The 16,549-nt window shown below is 40.2% G+C and overlaps 1 protein-coding gene across 2 annotated transcripts in view; it reads right to left on the reverse strand.

The window, feature by feature from the left end:
- Positions 1 to 16,549, reverse strand: part of LOC307148711 (uncharacterized protein) — a 176,058-nt gene that overhangs the window by 15,739 nt on the left and 143,770 nt on the right. For both annotated transcript variants that reach the window (XM_079854427.1, XM_079854426.1), the window contains 6 exons: positions 14,617 to 14,643; positions 12,322 to 12,375; positions 11,556 to 11,600; positions 10,524 to 10,568; positions 10,349 to 10,411; positions 7,861 to 7,896 (listed from right to left, as the gene is read on the reverse strand). In XM_079854427.1, the coding sequence (XP_079710553.1) occupies positions 7,861 to 7,896; positions 10,349 to 10,411; positions 10,524 to 10,568; positions 11,556 to 11,600; positions 12,322 to 12,375; positions 14,617 to 14,643 (270 nt within the window). The remainder of the gene's footprint in view (positions 1 to 7,860; positions 7,897 to 10,348; positions 10,412 to 10,523; positions 10,569 to 11,555; positions 11,601 to 12,321; positions 12,376 to 14,616; positions 14,644 to 16,549) is intronic.

The raw sequence follows: 16,549 nt of genomic DNA on the forward strand, positions 1-16,549 counted from the left end.
TTATACATACACAAAATTAGCTTCTCAATTTTGTTTTCCATCTGAGAAAGTCTCCAAAGGTGATTCTGTCAGATTTAATAAACGTCTAGGCACTTTTTTTTTGGTCCCCAAAGTAAACCCTCATACATATAGATAGCTAAACCGCACTATTTTTCATAGACTGCTCCCAAACTGCATTAGCGGAATGAAATTATTTGGCTGCTTTAATGGCCCAACTTTTCCAGCTATTCAGTCGAAAGTAGAGTGAAAGAGCTCGGTGGATTTACAAATGACCATTTTCTCTCCAAACTCATCAAAGCCGTGAACCTCTGGATCTCTCATTCTCTTATTCCTCTCTCTCTCTCTCTCCATCTCTTCTGAGAGGGCTCTGTTGAGAAATACCTCTCATTGTATTCCAAAACCACTCTCCCCTTGCTTTCCCATCTATCTCTGCTCCTCTCTCGCATCACGGCTCCCACTGGCTCCTCAGGGAACATCTCTGTATCAAATTCTCCTGCTGGATTACAGCAGCCGAGCAAAAAAGAAATGCAATCTAGCCTGCGTTTCTAAAGCGGGCGGCACTTTGTGAAAGCATCCACAACCATCTGCTTTCATCCACACCCCCATCAATGTCTAACACTCTCTCTCCTCCTCTCTATTCCCAGGCTCCTGATGAGGAGAGCTTAAAGCCATCACCGTGCCCACTGAATTGTGTTTCCCTCAGCCCCTGCCATAAAAGAGATGGAAAAGTATGAAACGGAGAGGACCGAGAAACTTCCTTTCCTGCTAGATGGCACTGTTGCACCACCAAAAGAGACAGACAGCCATCCATGAACAAAGCAGGGAGGCGGCGGGGGGGAAGAGAATAGAGGGGTCTCATAACAAAAATTCTCAATGAGGGGTCCAACACCCTCCAAACACACAGTCGTGCCATTTGAGAAGACAGTGACGTGAATGAAAGTGAAAATAGGCCAGTGAACTTCCTCCCGATGATCTGCACCCGTTTGAACCTTTGACTCATCCAGAGATGGTATAAAGGGGGGAAAGGTGGGCCAGTTGTCGAAAATCTCGGTTCAAATTCTACCATATTTGGTCATGGGAGCTCAGTTTTGCTCCCAAGAGGTTTTGAGTCAGTTCGAGTTAGCCACTAAACCCACGTGAAATGCAGGAAATGATGTCACGAATGACAACCAGTGTTGTTATTGTTAAAGGGGACCCATTACTGTATGCCCTTTGTCAAATTCCGAAAAGCTCAATGCGCTCTGATTGGTCGGCAGGACCAGTGTGCTGTGATTGGTCAACAGCTTTAAGCGTATTTCAGAAAAAAAAAATGTTTTTTTTTTTTTTTGCTGCGTATGCCTTGGGCAGGAATTATTTAAATGAGGAATATTGTGACGGGTATTTTCACAGAAGAAAACTCAAGACTACAATCGAGGGAGTATAGAAACAGTGCTTACTGATATAGAGAATAACTCTATGTGACTTAGTGACTTAGTTCTTTGTAACTTTGCAGACCTTTTTCATGCTCCAACAGCAACATTACACACACGTTACAAATGTTAAAAGGCATAAAAGGTCCTCTTTAACTAAAACTATTAAAAATAATTTTGGTTAATTGGAATATAAAGCTAAAATAAAATATTTAAAAAAATTGTCAATAAAACTTAAACTTAAAAAAATTAGAAATGCTGCCTTGGCACCTAACTGAAACAAAATTACTAAAACTAATACTGGAAAATAAAGCTAAACAGAAATATAAAAAGCAAAAACAAAAACTAATAAAACTGACAAAAGCACATAAAATTACTAAACTGTAAACAAAAAATTTAAATAAATATTATTACTGCAAGATGTTGTAGTTACGGAATCAACCAGCAGGGGCTAACTTGAACATGCTAACCAGCTAGACCTGCGTCCGAAATCGAATACAGAATTGAATTCTTCCTTACTATACAGTATGCGAACAGAGTAGTAGGCCTATGTCAGAATTCATAGTATTCGACAAAAAAATAGGCAAAAAGTCCCCGGATGACCTTCTACTGAAGTGTGCATTCGATGGACACGTTACTATCCCCTGAGGCCATGGGAGAGGATTTATAAATGGAGGTGAAGTGACGTAACTAATGCTGGTAGGTTATGTGTTAATGATAGCATGGCGGATGTAGTACGTCCGAATTACATTCATACTACACACATTCATACTATATAGAACATACTTTTTAAATGATCGCAAAGTAAGTTCAACTTCAAACTTCAAGTTCAACTTCCTCTATGGACCAGCGGTCAGCATAGAGGATGCACGGCAAGAGCGCGCAAGTGGTTTTTCAGAATACTCAGTTCTCCTGTTATTTCAGTGTTGTATTTGACTCAAGGTAAGCCTATCTTCGATTCTCTGCTTATTTTTAATTTTTAACTTCACATAATTCTGTATTTTATTTAGACGCGTTGCTACATTAATAAACAGCCGCGTGTGAAAATTATTATTGCAGTTTAATTGCACTTAAGTATTGGCTCCTAGCAGTTTCGATTTGGACCATTTTCGCTTTATTGACTTAATTGCCGGACGAAACAGCTGTCCTCACTCAAGCGGTGAAATCATTATATCTATATCTATGTAATTAGCGCGTTGTCGCGGAAGCGTCAGCGGAAGCGTTCAGCTCTCGTGTTCAGCCTCCTCGTGTGAAGACCGACTCGGGTAAAGACCAGCGACTCTACCTGCGCGACTCCACCGAGCAAGGACACCAGAAAGGCACTTAAGTATCTCCTTTTCCCTTTCCCTTCCCACTTTTTATCTTATTTTTCACCTTACTCAACATGTGCTTTCAATACATTCCTGTTATCTCTCGGCAACGCCCTTTCATCACGCGCAAAAGGCAGCACAATACTGCTAATCTGCGTCCCATTCTCTCATCCTCACACACACCTCTCTCTCTTTCCGTGGGTCTATGGAATTGTCAGTCAGCGGTCAATAAAGCTGACTTTATTCCAGCCTTTGCATCTCATTTTACTCTTAGTATCCTGGGCTTGACTGAGACCTGGATTCGTCCAGAAGACTCAGCAACCCCTGCTGCTCTCTCTAGCAATTTCTCTTTCTCTCACTCCCCTCGCCAGTCTGGGAGGGGTGGGGGTACAGGGCTTCTCATTTCTAACAACTGGAAATACTCAGCGCTCTCTTCTCTATGCAACAACAACTCATTTGAATATCATGCTATTACACTTACAACTCCCAATAAGATCCATATTGTAGTCATTTATCGCCCCCCAGGTCAGCTGGGTAACTTCGTAGAGGAGCTGGATGTGCTGCTGTCCTCTTTCCCTGAGGACGGCACCCCACTTCTAGTCTTCGGTGACTTCAACATTCATCTCGAAAAGCCGCATGCAACAGACTTCATCTCTCTCCTAGCCTCTTTCGATCTCAAACGACTCATCACCACAGGTACTCACAAATCAGGCAACCAACTGGACCTGGTTTACACAAGCAACTGCATCACAGACAACATTTTGGTGAGACCTCTCCATGTTTCAGATCATTTCCTCATTACTTTCAGTCTACAACTCTCTACCCCTGCACCACCAACGCCACCACCAGTCACTTTCAGGCGAAACCTGCACTCACTTTCTCCCTCTCATCTTTCCTCTGCCGTGTCATCTTCTCTTCCCCCACCCTCACAATTTTCATCTCTGGATGGGAATACCGCAACGGATACCTTATGCTCCACTCTAACCTCTTCTCTAGACAATATCTGCCCTCTCTCCTCCAGGCCAGCACGCACTACTCCCTCTAACCCCTGGTTGTCTGAGGTTCTTCGTGAACACCGGACCGAACTCAGGGCAGTGGAGAGGAAATGGCGCAAATCAAAAGACACATCTGACCTGAGTATGTATAAATCTCTCCTCTCTTCCTTTTCTGTTGATGTTCATGCTGCAAAATCTTCATACTTCCACAACAAGATCAACAGCTCATCCAACACACGATCACTCTTCAAGACATTCAACTCTCTCCTCTGTCCACCTCCACCACCACCCACCTCCTCTTTAACTGCTGACGTTTTTGCGAACTTCTTCACCAACAAAACAACAACTATCAGCAGTCAGTTCTCAGCTCCACACACACAGGAACCCAGACCAACCCCTTCCACAGCCAATAACCCTCTCCCCTCCTTCTCTCCGCTAACCGAGGAAGAAGTATCTACACTTCTCCTCTCCAGTCATCCTACCACCTGCCCTCTAGACCCCATCCCCTCACACCTTCTACAAGCCATCTCTCCCACACTTCTACCAGCACTCACACACATCATCAACTCATCCCTCCATACTGGCACTTTCCCTACAGCATTCAAGCAGGCTCGGGTAACTCCACTGCTTAAAAAACCAACACTAAACACATCATTTGTAGAGAATTACAGACCTATCTCTCTCCTACCATTCATTGCGAAAACACTTGAAAGAGCTGTTTTCAACCAAGTAACATCCTTCTTGTCTCTAAACAACCAGCTGGATGTCAACCAATCTGGCTTCAAGAAAGGGCATTCAACTGAGACTGCATTACTGTCGGTCACAGAAGCCCTACGGATCGCAAAAGCTGCTTCCAAATCTTCAGTCCTCATTCTCCTGGATCTGTCTGCTGCCTTCGACACTGTGAATCATCAGATCCTTCTGTCCAGCCTCTCATCACTGGGCATCACAGGAACTTCACTCCACTGGTTTGAGTCCTATCTCACAGGTAGGTCCTTCAGGGTCGCATGGAGAGGCGAGGTATCCAGAGCACATCAACTGACCACAAGGGTTCCTCAGGGTTCAGTTCTTGGTCCCCTCCTCTTCTCCATCTACACCACGTCACTGGGACACATCATACAGGCACACGGTTTCTCCTACCACTGCTATGCTGATGACATACAGCTCTTCCTCTCATTTCAACCAGATGATCCCACAGTAGCTGCACGGGTCTCAAGCTGTCTGGCGGATATCTCGACATGGATGAAGGAACATCACCTGCAGCTCAACCTGGCAAAGACTGAGCTTCTCGTCCTCCCTGCCAATCCATCTCTACAACACGACTTCACTATCCAGCTAGAATCATCATCAATCACCCCATCAAGGTCGGTCAGAAATCTTGGAGTAACGTTTGATAACCAGCTGACCTTCACAGATCACATTTCAAAGACAGCTCGATCATGCAGGTTTGCACTGCACAACATCAGGAAGATCAGGCCTTACTGAGCATGCAACACAACTTCTCGTCCAGGCCCTGGTCATTTCTAGGCTTGACTAGGCAAGGCAAGGCAAGGCAAGTTTATTTATATAGCACATTTCATACACAATGGTAATTCAAAGTGCTTTACATACTATTAAAAATAATCAGAAGAAATAAGAATATACAAAACAGTTTAAAATAAAGAAACAAGAAAGAACTAAAAATAATTAAAACAGTTTAGAAAGACAGTTTAGAAAGACAGTTTAGACTACTGCAATGCTCTTCTGGCTGGACTTCCATCATGTGCAACCAAACCTCTACAGATGATCTAGAACGCTGCAGCTCGTCTTGTCTTCAACGAGCCCAAGAGGGCCCACGTCACTCCTCTGTTCATCTCTCTGCACTGGCTACCTCTCGCTGCTCGTATCAAGTTCAAGGCATTGACGCTTGCTTACAGATCTATCACAGGCTCAGCTCCCTCCTACTTTCACTCACTCCTACGAGTCTACACCCCTACCAGAAGCCTACGATCGGTCAAAGAGCGACGTCTTGTGGTTCCATCACAGAAAGCCACAAAATCACTTTCCAGAACATTCTCATTCACAGTTCCATTCTGGTGGAACCGCTCTCCCCACCCTCATCCGGAATGCAGAATCCCTGACAACATTCAAAAGACAACTGAAAACCCATCTCTTCCGTGAGCACTTAACCGCAAAAAAAAAAAAAAACTCTTCCCTTTCCCTTTAAAACCTCACTTATCGGGCTTATGCTACTCTGAATAATGCCCGAACTTCGTATTTTGAGCACTTCTTGCGTTGTTTTTGCCTCTTCATGATGACTTGCTTAATTTAGTCCTAATTTGTAAGTCGCTTTGGATAAAAGCTTTGCTAAATGACTAAATGAAAATGTAAATGTCAAATGCATTACCTACTCAGATGGAGGGTGATTTTGCGTGCACCGCTAGACCCTTACAGCCTATAGACCTTATGCGCCAGAGAAACGAGGGCGCCGCCATCTTTAGAATATTGTCTTTTAACTTCCGTTTTGCGGTCGCTCTGTATATTTCTATGGCATTGCTGTCCAGGAGTAATTAGCTTTTGAAGTGGATCTACTTAATGTAAAGTTAACGAAAGTTATCATGAGGACTGTAATATTTAAAGCAGATGATAAAACAAATGTCAGTCGACCGGGAAGATTTTAAAATGAGTCGTTCATTAATAAACACGCAAAATCGCTGTGAAAATACAGACCGGAAGTCAAAAGACAACGAGCGCAGCGCTGAAAAGGGGCGGGGCTACATAAGGTCTATAGAGTGCAACAGACGGGTTCCAGAAGTAAATTCTCATTTTCTCCATAGGGAAATAGATTTTTAATGATAACTTATAAACCTTTAAAGACAGCCTTAATATGAGCTACAAGGTTGGTAATTGATAGTATTTGCTCCTGTTAAAGCCGTCAGCTGACATTATTGTGTTTAACATCGGAATTCATGATGAAAAACTCCATTACCCATGATGCTGTACAGAAAATTACACCAATCAGAGAATTGAAACAAACAAAATGAGCCAAAAGATCTCTTTAGCCTCACCCATCCCATGAAGCACTGCGAACTACATAATCATATCTCCATACACTCTCAAAATATTTCAATATTTTAATCTATAAGCATATTTTGCAATAAAATGTAGATATTTATGTTGATATATATAATCAACATTTGTAAATGAGTAGTTTTATATTTCTCCATCGGTTTTAGTACGTACTTAAGTATGTACTTAAGCCGTTAAGTACACAGTCTTGTCGATTTTCAAATATTTTTTGCTTCAAATTAAAGTTTGTAAGGTTATGATTCACCTCGTAGCTGATTGGCTTGGTTCATGGCTTATAACGCTGTAACAGAGACTTTTCTGAAATCCCTATGTTAGAAATGAATGAAAAAAAAAAATACTTCCAACGCCACTGAAAAAGTGGGCGGTCACTGTTGCACTCTATAGAAAATAGCTGCTGCCCATGAATGTTAGCAAGATGGCCGCCGAGCAAACTGACTTCTGACTCATCCTCAGCTCATTCTCCCTCACCTCATTAAGATCTGCAGATGTATGCTGTATTTACCGCATTTGTCAGTCTTTGATGGAGACGTCTATATATGTGCGTTTGTGTGTTGGCGGCTTTCTGATGTGTCTGCTTGCTGCTGTAAAGTGCAGAAGTGCGATTTGTCACACAGTTCTGCCTTAGACATGCGTTCTGTTGTGACAAGGCATCAGAGAACACAACTTTTTTTTTTTGACGTGACAAGGCTTTCGAAACTACAAACCCTGTTTGTAGGGGACATTTAATTAGTGATCGCATGCATTATTCATGATTTAATGGCTCATGGGCAGGATTTTATCCACACTGGAGAGCATTAGCAGTGAGTAAGCGGTCTTATTATTGAAAACTTTACAAGACTAATGACTGGTGTTGGGCTTTTATTTGCTTGGGAAAGAAAGAAATCGAATGAGACAGAGATAAACATAGACCAGCACAGAACCGAGCCTTTGTCCGCCGCTATTCTAACTTGCTGGCAAAATATTAAGGCACAAGTTATTAGATGCTGCATGCATTAAAGTAAAAGCATTAATTTTCTACTAACATTATACAGCTGAAGCCAAACCTCTCTCAAAAGCATATACTGTACACTTACATACCTCATAGCCTGGAATTCCATCTTTTCCCGGCCTTCCCTGCGGAGGACACAGAACATTCCCATCAATCTTTGCAATCCAAGGTTATTGTAGTTAACTGAATCTAAAACTAAAACCATAAAAACAATTTATTTTGGTGTTGCTTGAAATAAAATAAATGTTAACTGAAATAAAATAAAATAACCGCCAACACTTCTCATTTTCATTTAGCTGAACTTGGTATACTAAAATAAACTAAAAATGAAATAAAAATTAATAAAAACCTTAGACATATACTGTATTTTAAAAAAAACTTGACAAAACACTAATTCAAAATATGAATAAAAACTATAATAGTATCTCAATGATACTAAAATAAAACTGTTCCAATAAAAGCAACTTTGCATTGTTTATCATTTCCATAGGTAATTAGATGTTACAATAAGCACACATGTTTTAGGAAGATATTAGAAAGCACTTTCATGATTTTCATAGAAGCTGACAGAAAAAATAGCAATTCTGAAAAAGTTGAAATTCTAAAACCAGTTGCAAATCTAAAAAATAAAGTTGCAACTCTAAAAAATAAAGTTGCAATTCTGAGGTATTCAGTTACAAATGAGAAATTTAATAGAAAGAGTTGAAAAAAAGACGCAATTATGGTAACGCTGCAATTGTGAGAAAGTCACAATTAACTTTACTCACTCATTTATACTATGTGATGATAAACACATTAAGAGCTAAAATTTATTCAGGAAAACTAATTCTATAGAAATCAGATGTCAATATGAAATCAAAATTCCTGGTCATATTGTGATTGATTCATCAGTGGAGGTGGAAAAAAAAAGGGGGAAAAAAGTTTTGTCCTGCTTCATTTAGAACAAAATAACTTCGGTCCTGGAGGGCCACTGTCCTACAGAGTTTAGCTTCAACCCTAATCAAACACACCTGAACAAGCTAATCAAGGTCCTCAGGATTACTAGAAAATTACAGGCAGGTGATTGTTTCAGGGTTGGAGCTAAACTGTGTAGGACAGTGGCCCTCCAGGACTGAAGTTGCCCATCCCTGATCTAATGCAATGTCATCCATGCATTTTTAATTGCATCTAAAGTATCCAAATACTTCTTGGATCCAACATGTCAACTTTGATGTAGTCTAGATTGTATCTGTAGTTAGCTTAGCAAACACCGTTCCACTAAGGTTAAGTGCGAACAATTAGGAACTGAGCTGGATAAACTAGGAATAAATCGTTAAACGTCCCGTGGAAGAAACAGGAATTCCTCAGGGGAATTCTGTGTATACAGCGGAGGTGCTGAAGGCATTATGGCTGTGCGAATAACAAAGCAATTATATGAGACCGATGTCTCTTCACTGAGATAGCCAATCAAATGTTTACGCCAGTGACTGCACTCATTACCACAGCACAAATCAGCCGGGTTTAACACCACAGAGCTGAGAAGTATATGAAGAGATTACTCTGTGCTGTGAAGTGAGATATTACAGCTGAAAAGAGTTGCCGTGGTTTATAGAGAAGAACCTAACACGGAGCTCTGGTGCATGCCGCTCTATCACACTATATTAGAAATCATAGTAATTCAGCCAATCAAAACCTGCATATATCCAGTTGCGTATTAATATCTCTGATGCTTGTTTACAATGTTTTGTCTCAGCATTCTGGGATCTTTAATTAAAAACAGCCTAGACTCGGCATTAAACCACAGGCCGGTGAGCGGAAATCAAGGATTGAGGAAAAATAAACCCCAACAGAATGTTTGTGTCTGAACTGTGAATCCACAGCGAGTCAAACTGTGAATCAATCAGCACAGTAATCAGTTAATTAAATCTGGTCTGCAATTCAAGGCTGGATCAAATGATGGATCAATCTGTTATAAGATCACAGAGCTGAGAACAGAGGACAGAAACTAATGAGAACTCAATGTTATAGACAGTATATCACAGCCAGGTTCAGCATAAACGGTAGATTGCAGGTAGATCCAGGGAACCCGGGGGGGCACAAAAGGGTCCACTAAAAAAATAATAGTGTTTGATAAAACATTGCATATAGTTTTATGCTATTCATTTCTCTTCAGGTTATTTAAATAGTTATGTGTGACTTTCTCACAATTGCAACTTTTCATAATTACATATATTTCTCAATCATTTAGATTTTATTTCTCATATCTATTTGAAAATCTCACAGTTGCAACAATTTATTTTTCAGAACTGCAGCTACTTTTAAAATTGCAACCTTATATCATTACGTAACCTTATATACATTACGTGACGCAGTGTCCTTATAAATACATATATATTATAAAATTAAATAAATCAGTTTTGTTCTGAAAATATACAGACGCCTTCATATTTTAGGATGCGGGTCCCTAATAAGGGGATTATGATATTTGGGCGTCCTATCATAAAGATGTTTGAAAACCTCAGCTGTACAGGTGCATTAGTAGGCTACACATTACAGATTACATGTGAGTACATGTGAGTGAATGTTAAGATTGATTACAGGGGCTCCAGGAGGCCCTTCGGGTCCAGGGAAGCCAGTCTCTCCAAGAGGCCCTCGTTCTCCCTGTGTGGAAAGACAAAGAGGGAAAATGGGACATCATCAGTCTCGCATCATCCTGCTGCCAAAACCTGCCATATGATTGACAGCAGCTAACAAGCAACAAAGCAAATCTCACCGGCTCTCCAGGGATCCCTGTCTCACCACGCGGACCTGGCTTTCCCTTCACAGGAACAAGGAGAGAAAGAGTTAGACCTCAAACCTGGTGTCCGTTTAAACCACCTGCAGGCTGGGGACACAGCTGCCACCCGCACTGATTTTATCAAAAAATTCACACGCGATATGATCATATATCTTGTGACGGACCACTAAACGTTACAGCTTCAATGTAAGATACATTACAACTGAAAATCTGCTACTCTTGCCAGTGAGTATAGTATATCTTCTAGCATAAAGTATAGGGTTGCACCAATACTCATAAGCTGATAATAACTTTTATGTTATGGCTGATAAAAGATATATACTATTGTGTTTTAATAAATAATAATAATAATAATAATAAATACAAAAAAAAAAAAAAAACTTAAATTGTACAGAATGGAAATTTAATATTTATGAGATTTGCTAATGGTTACATGCATTTTTAAGAATCAAACAAAGGTGAAAGCAATGTAAAGGTTATATAAATGTAAAAATATGGAAACCATGCATGATATTCATCATTGGCCAATATATTTATATTTTACTAAATACATTTTATTTAAATATTTACTATATTTAGCTTTTATTAAAGTTAGCTTAATAATGTATGTTGATCTCAAACTATTTGTTTGTGTGTGTATTGAATTAGAATATGCATTAAACAGCAAAATAAATCTGCAAAATAAACAGGGTTTTCATGAACATTTGTGCCACTGATATTGTGAAAATTGTGACTTTACTTTATTTATTTACCACCTTTATTGCTTGTAGCTTTTTGCCTTATCAATATACATATGTATACATATGTATATACATATATATATGTAAGTGGACACATACAAAAGTAGAAATATCACAGATTCTTTTTTCATATTTCTTTTTTCTGTATGACCATAAATGACGGAGAAATTTAAGTTTATTGTGCTACTATGTGAAGAAAATCCAATGTGTCCAATTAATGTGTATTAGTGTCATCTGAAAGCAGAAACATGACAACAGAAAGACTTACAGCAGGACCAGTAGGACCAGTAGGACCAGGAAGCCCAGGATCACCCTTACAACACACAAACATACTCATGTAAGTCGAATCTTCAATGCAAAAACGCCTGAGAACATGTCGCAAAACACAATGATTGCTTTTCTTTCTGTTCTCAATACCAACTGTGCTTGACAAGTATCTTTCCTCCATATGCGCACTGCTGACTTTAGGAATTAATGAGCTGCTTTTAAGTTTTGGGGCACAGCATGCAAATAAACAGCTTGAGATCAGGCAGCCTCGTGGCAGTTGTGGAGTCGGCGAGCACGCAAAATGCTGTGACTACATCTTGACAAGTCCTTTTCTGGGAAGAGTGGGCGAGTTTGATGCCGCTTAAAGGAGGAAGCTGTCTCCATGCACCAGCGCTCTGATACGTGCAGGAGGAAACAGTCGGTTGGACAGTTCTGTGGGCTCCATTTAATGAAGCCTATTATTTCAACCCTCTCTAGTATTCTCGTATTCATGGTCTTTCTCTTGAATTCCCGAGTGCTTTGACTAAGCACTGCGGTGAAATTAGAATACTAACAATGTTTGAATCAATTATGTCTAGCCGCTTTCCTCATCTCTCTGTCAGTCAAACACACACACACAAATACACACCGAAACTGCAATGTCATGTCAAAATCGTGAGGGTACAGAGTGGAACGTCTGGTTGAGCTGTTGGAAGCTGTGTGTAATCTGGGACGCTCGGAAAGTGTGAGAGAGCGTCCAGTGACACGGTTCATTCAAACGGGCTTACCTTAGCACCTGGCAGCCCCTCTAGTCCAGGTAATCCCATCAGTCCCGGCTCACCCTGGAATAAAAGAAACACATTCCAGCTCGGCACTTACACCTTCATGCGTGAAAGTCTGTCTGTGTGTGTCAGAGTTGGGGAGTGAATAAGTAAAAGTGCCAATGCAACTAACTCCACTACAATTTTTATGAAAACTAACAAGCTAGTCATGAGTAGCAGAGAAATGCTAACATTTTGGATAAGAAGTCAGAATGAGTTTGCGGAGAAATGCACAAATAGTGATTTTGAATCATGTTAGTTTTGTCGCAATTTAAAAAATTGCGCTAACTTTTACCGGACTACTTTTGGCCCTATGTACTTTAAATACAGTAATGAAAATGTTCACCACTGTGTCACTTTTCAAATTCTGTATTGCGTTTAATAGCATTATAGCTTGGAATAAAATGGCAGGCTCTTTTGTTTTTACTAAAGCTAATTTAAAAGCTAGTATTTTATTAATTCTACATACATACACTACATTAAACAACACTTTTTGGATAATTTGACCAAATTACAGCTGGATTGGGGTGAACATTTTGGGACAATTTTGAACAAAATTAATAATTACTTGGTAACACTTTATAATAAGGTCCATTAGTTAACGTGAACCAAGAATTAACAATACTTCTACAGCATTTATTAATCTCAGTTAATATTAATTTCAACATTTACTAATACGTTACTGAAATCAAAGGTTGTATTTGTTAACATTAGTTAATGCACTGTGAACCAACATGAACAAACAATCAACAGCTGTATTTTTATTAACTAACATTAACAAAGATTAACTAAAATAGTAAAATAATGAACCTTATTGTAAAGTGTTACCAATTACTTTTAGGTAATGAAATGTTTTGTATTATTTAATGTAGTTACACACATTTACACAGTGTGTGTGTATAGGAATGGTTTTACTCAACGTTAACATTAGAATGGTTTCAAAATGTAAAAATATGATGGATGGTCTAGAGATATTGGATATTCTGGCTCAGGGACAAGGTAAAACAACCAAATCTGCACATAAATGTCATTTGGAAAGTGATGAAAGCATAGTAAAAAGTTTCCAAGTCAATTTTAATGTTACCTTCATATATATAATGTAAAAGAATGAAACATATATATAATAAAAATCAACCCCTGGGACATAAAAGTGCCTGAAAAGTTGAAGAAATAATCTTTGTATCACAGCAACGTTTTGGAGTCAAATAAAACTCAAAATGTATTTCTAGTGTATTTCGACTGATGGAACAGATCACAACGGTTTAGCTACCAAACTGGTTGGGGGACATGTGCGTAATTTATTTTAGCGACCCAACAAACACTGAACGCCATTTTTCCAGCATGTCACTGATTATTTCAATTAAAAACCACATATTTATCTTCGTCCTGACAAGAGCGTTGCGTTAACTCTAATTCTGTCGCATTACCATCCTGACAAAGCATTTACTTTCCCCCTTCCATTTTCATTTAGCCTGCCACGTTAATAAATCACACGTAGTTCGCCGTGAACAGAGCAGCTCGTAATTCAACCCCAAGTGATTGGCTGCTACCCCACACCGAACCCCTTCACGGAGCGCTGAAGAATCTGCGCTCCAGTGTCGTACATTATGTTCGTCTCATGCCTCAGCCGCTACTGACGGACAGCAGCGGGCGCCATGTTAACGGATTGCGACAGTAATTGTCGCGCGTGTAGATTGCCATGTATAACAGAGCGCAGGCCTACATGGAACCAAAAAAGAGGTTCGACTGGAGACAGATGGGTGTAATTCTAGCACAGTGCTGGAGACTGCTGGGACCATTTATTCAAATGTCAAATTAGCATGGTGCTGAAAAATCGTTTCGTAAAAAAAAAAAAAAGACACAAAAAAATCAAAATTGCACCCGTGAGAACAGGAAGTGCCAGCTTTTTGCCTGTCGGAGCTGAATTGCTGCTATTGTAGGGGTCCGTCGCTTGTGTGCATGTGCTTTTGTTGGGGGTGTGTGTGCATACAGCGGTTACAACATCCCCCAAAGGCAGAGGAATATGCGGCGACAATTTGATTTAGGCGGCATTCCTGATCACTCCTATTGTTGTTGAGAATGCTGTGTGACTAAACTGTTGTGCTCGGCTGCTCTCGGGCTACTTCTGAGCCAGAAACTGTGATTAATGGAGACCAGCCAGAAAACGAATGCTGGCCAGGCCTGTTTCTCTCAATCCACTGGCATAGAAGGACCACAAGGGTGAGTACCATTTAATACAAATCACAGAAAAGCAACACTCACCATCCTTCCTTCATCTCCTTTGGGCCCCTGGAAGAGAAAAGGCACAGAATTAGCTCATGAAACTGACCTTATTTATCTGTGTGCTATCATCAATTAATCCAATCTGTGTAATTAGCTGGATGACATCTGCTTAGATATGCTGTCATACAGTAACACACTCAGACAAAGGACCCACGAGGGAATTATGTTGACAGAACTCTGTTCCAAAACCTAGCGAGCTGCCTATCTAACAAGACTGAGCATGATCCCGAATTTAAGGATCGAAGCTTTTGGATTTCATGACTGTGAACTTGAACTGTACTAGCAACGTATCATAGGAATTAGGGCTGCACGATATGAGGAAAAGCTGCGATGTGCGATAACATTGTTTAATATTGCGATGACGATATGACTTGCGATATTCAAATGTGAATGTTAGCTATAGCTAACAACAATTCCTGATTTTTTTTTTTTTTTTTTTAAATAGACATTGTAAAATAGAATATACTGTTCCCATGTCTTAGTGCTTTAATAGGTTATTTGCGTGATAGGTCAAACGTTTATTACCCTCCTGGTTCAGATTACGCGATTTAGCGTGAGTGAGTGAGCGAGGGACAGTGAGTGTGTGTGTGTGTGTGCGTGTGTGTGTGTGTGCGTGCGTGCGCGCGCGAGTGAGTGAGTGATACGCGATTTAGCGCGAGTGAGTGAGCGAGGGACAGTGAGTGTGTGTGTGTGTGTGTGCGCGTGCGCGCGCGAGTGAGTGAGTGAGTGAGCGAGGGACAGTGATAGTGTGTGTGTGCGCGAGTGTGTGTGTGTGTGTGTGTGTGTGTGTGTGTGTGTGTGTGTGTGTGTGTGTGCGAGTGAATGTTTGCGAGTGAATGTGTGCGTGTGACGGCACGCGATGACTGGTCGGAAAGCAACGTGTAGTCTGACATGTTTCTTGTCCACGACACGACAAGATTTTAGGAGTCAAAATCGTGTAATCTGACACCGTGACTATCGTAACAGACACAAAAATCTTGTAATCTGAACCAGGTGTTATTCATCGTGTCAGGCTGTCTGTTGCGATGTGTTCATCGCGCGAGTTCATATCGCGATGACGATGAAAATTCGATGTATCGTTCAGCCCTAATAGGAATGTTTCATTGGCATGACAGGAAGTAGAATTTAGTAGATTGTAATTTAAATGAAATAGTCACACAAGAAAGGAATGTTATGAAGTTTGTGACTAAACTAAAAATTCAATTTTTTTTTTAAACCAAATATGACCATTTCTATGTAGAATAAATTTTTACCCAACAGATTGGAAATATTTCTAAGTTAAACAGCCAAAATAGCCACGCACCACAAAATGGCCACTACAATGTTATCAGATGAATATTTGCCATGATTTGAATCTATTAATAATAATGATGTTAAAGTCCCACTGTAGTCAATAATTGTATCCTTTAAACCTTATCTTTGATCACCAAAATTACATATTTAAAAGTTTTTTGACGTGACGTGACCTCTTGGCTGAATTAAAAGAACGATATTTTTGCAGTAAAGTCGAGTAGATCGTATATTTTACTATTTGTTATATGTTGAATTCATGTTTATAAAAAAAGGCGCTGCAGAGCGTGACGTCATATCACGACTGTTACGGTGTCCGAAGAAATTTTGCATTCTCAAAGTGTAGTGTGACTGCGGCTTTAGGTCAGCATGCGGAGAGTAGGCATTCTTTTGTGGCTGTTCGAACACAGTCGACCACATGAGCGTTTACACCACGAAAGCAATCCGGTCGAATGCGTTTTCAAATGCCTCTGGAAGTGGTTGAAAGTGGACAATCTCAAAACGTTTTAGATCCTGTTTACACCTGTATTTAGCGTCCACTTGTGATCCGTTCGACCAATAGGCATCTTAATACCAGAGAGAGGTAGGAGATAGATGGATGGATGGATGGATGGATGGATGG

The sequence above is a fragment of the Squalius cephalus genome (assembly GCF_949319135.1).
Source record: "Squalius cephalus genome assembly, chromosome: 21".
NCBI lineage: Eukaryota > Metazoa > Chordata > Actinopteri > Cypriniformes > Leuciscidae > Squalius > Squalius cephalus.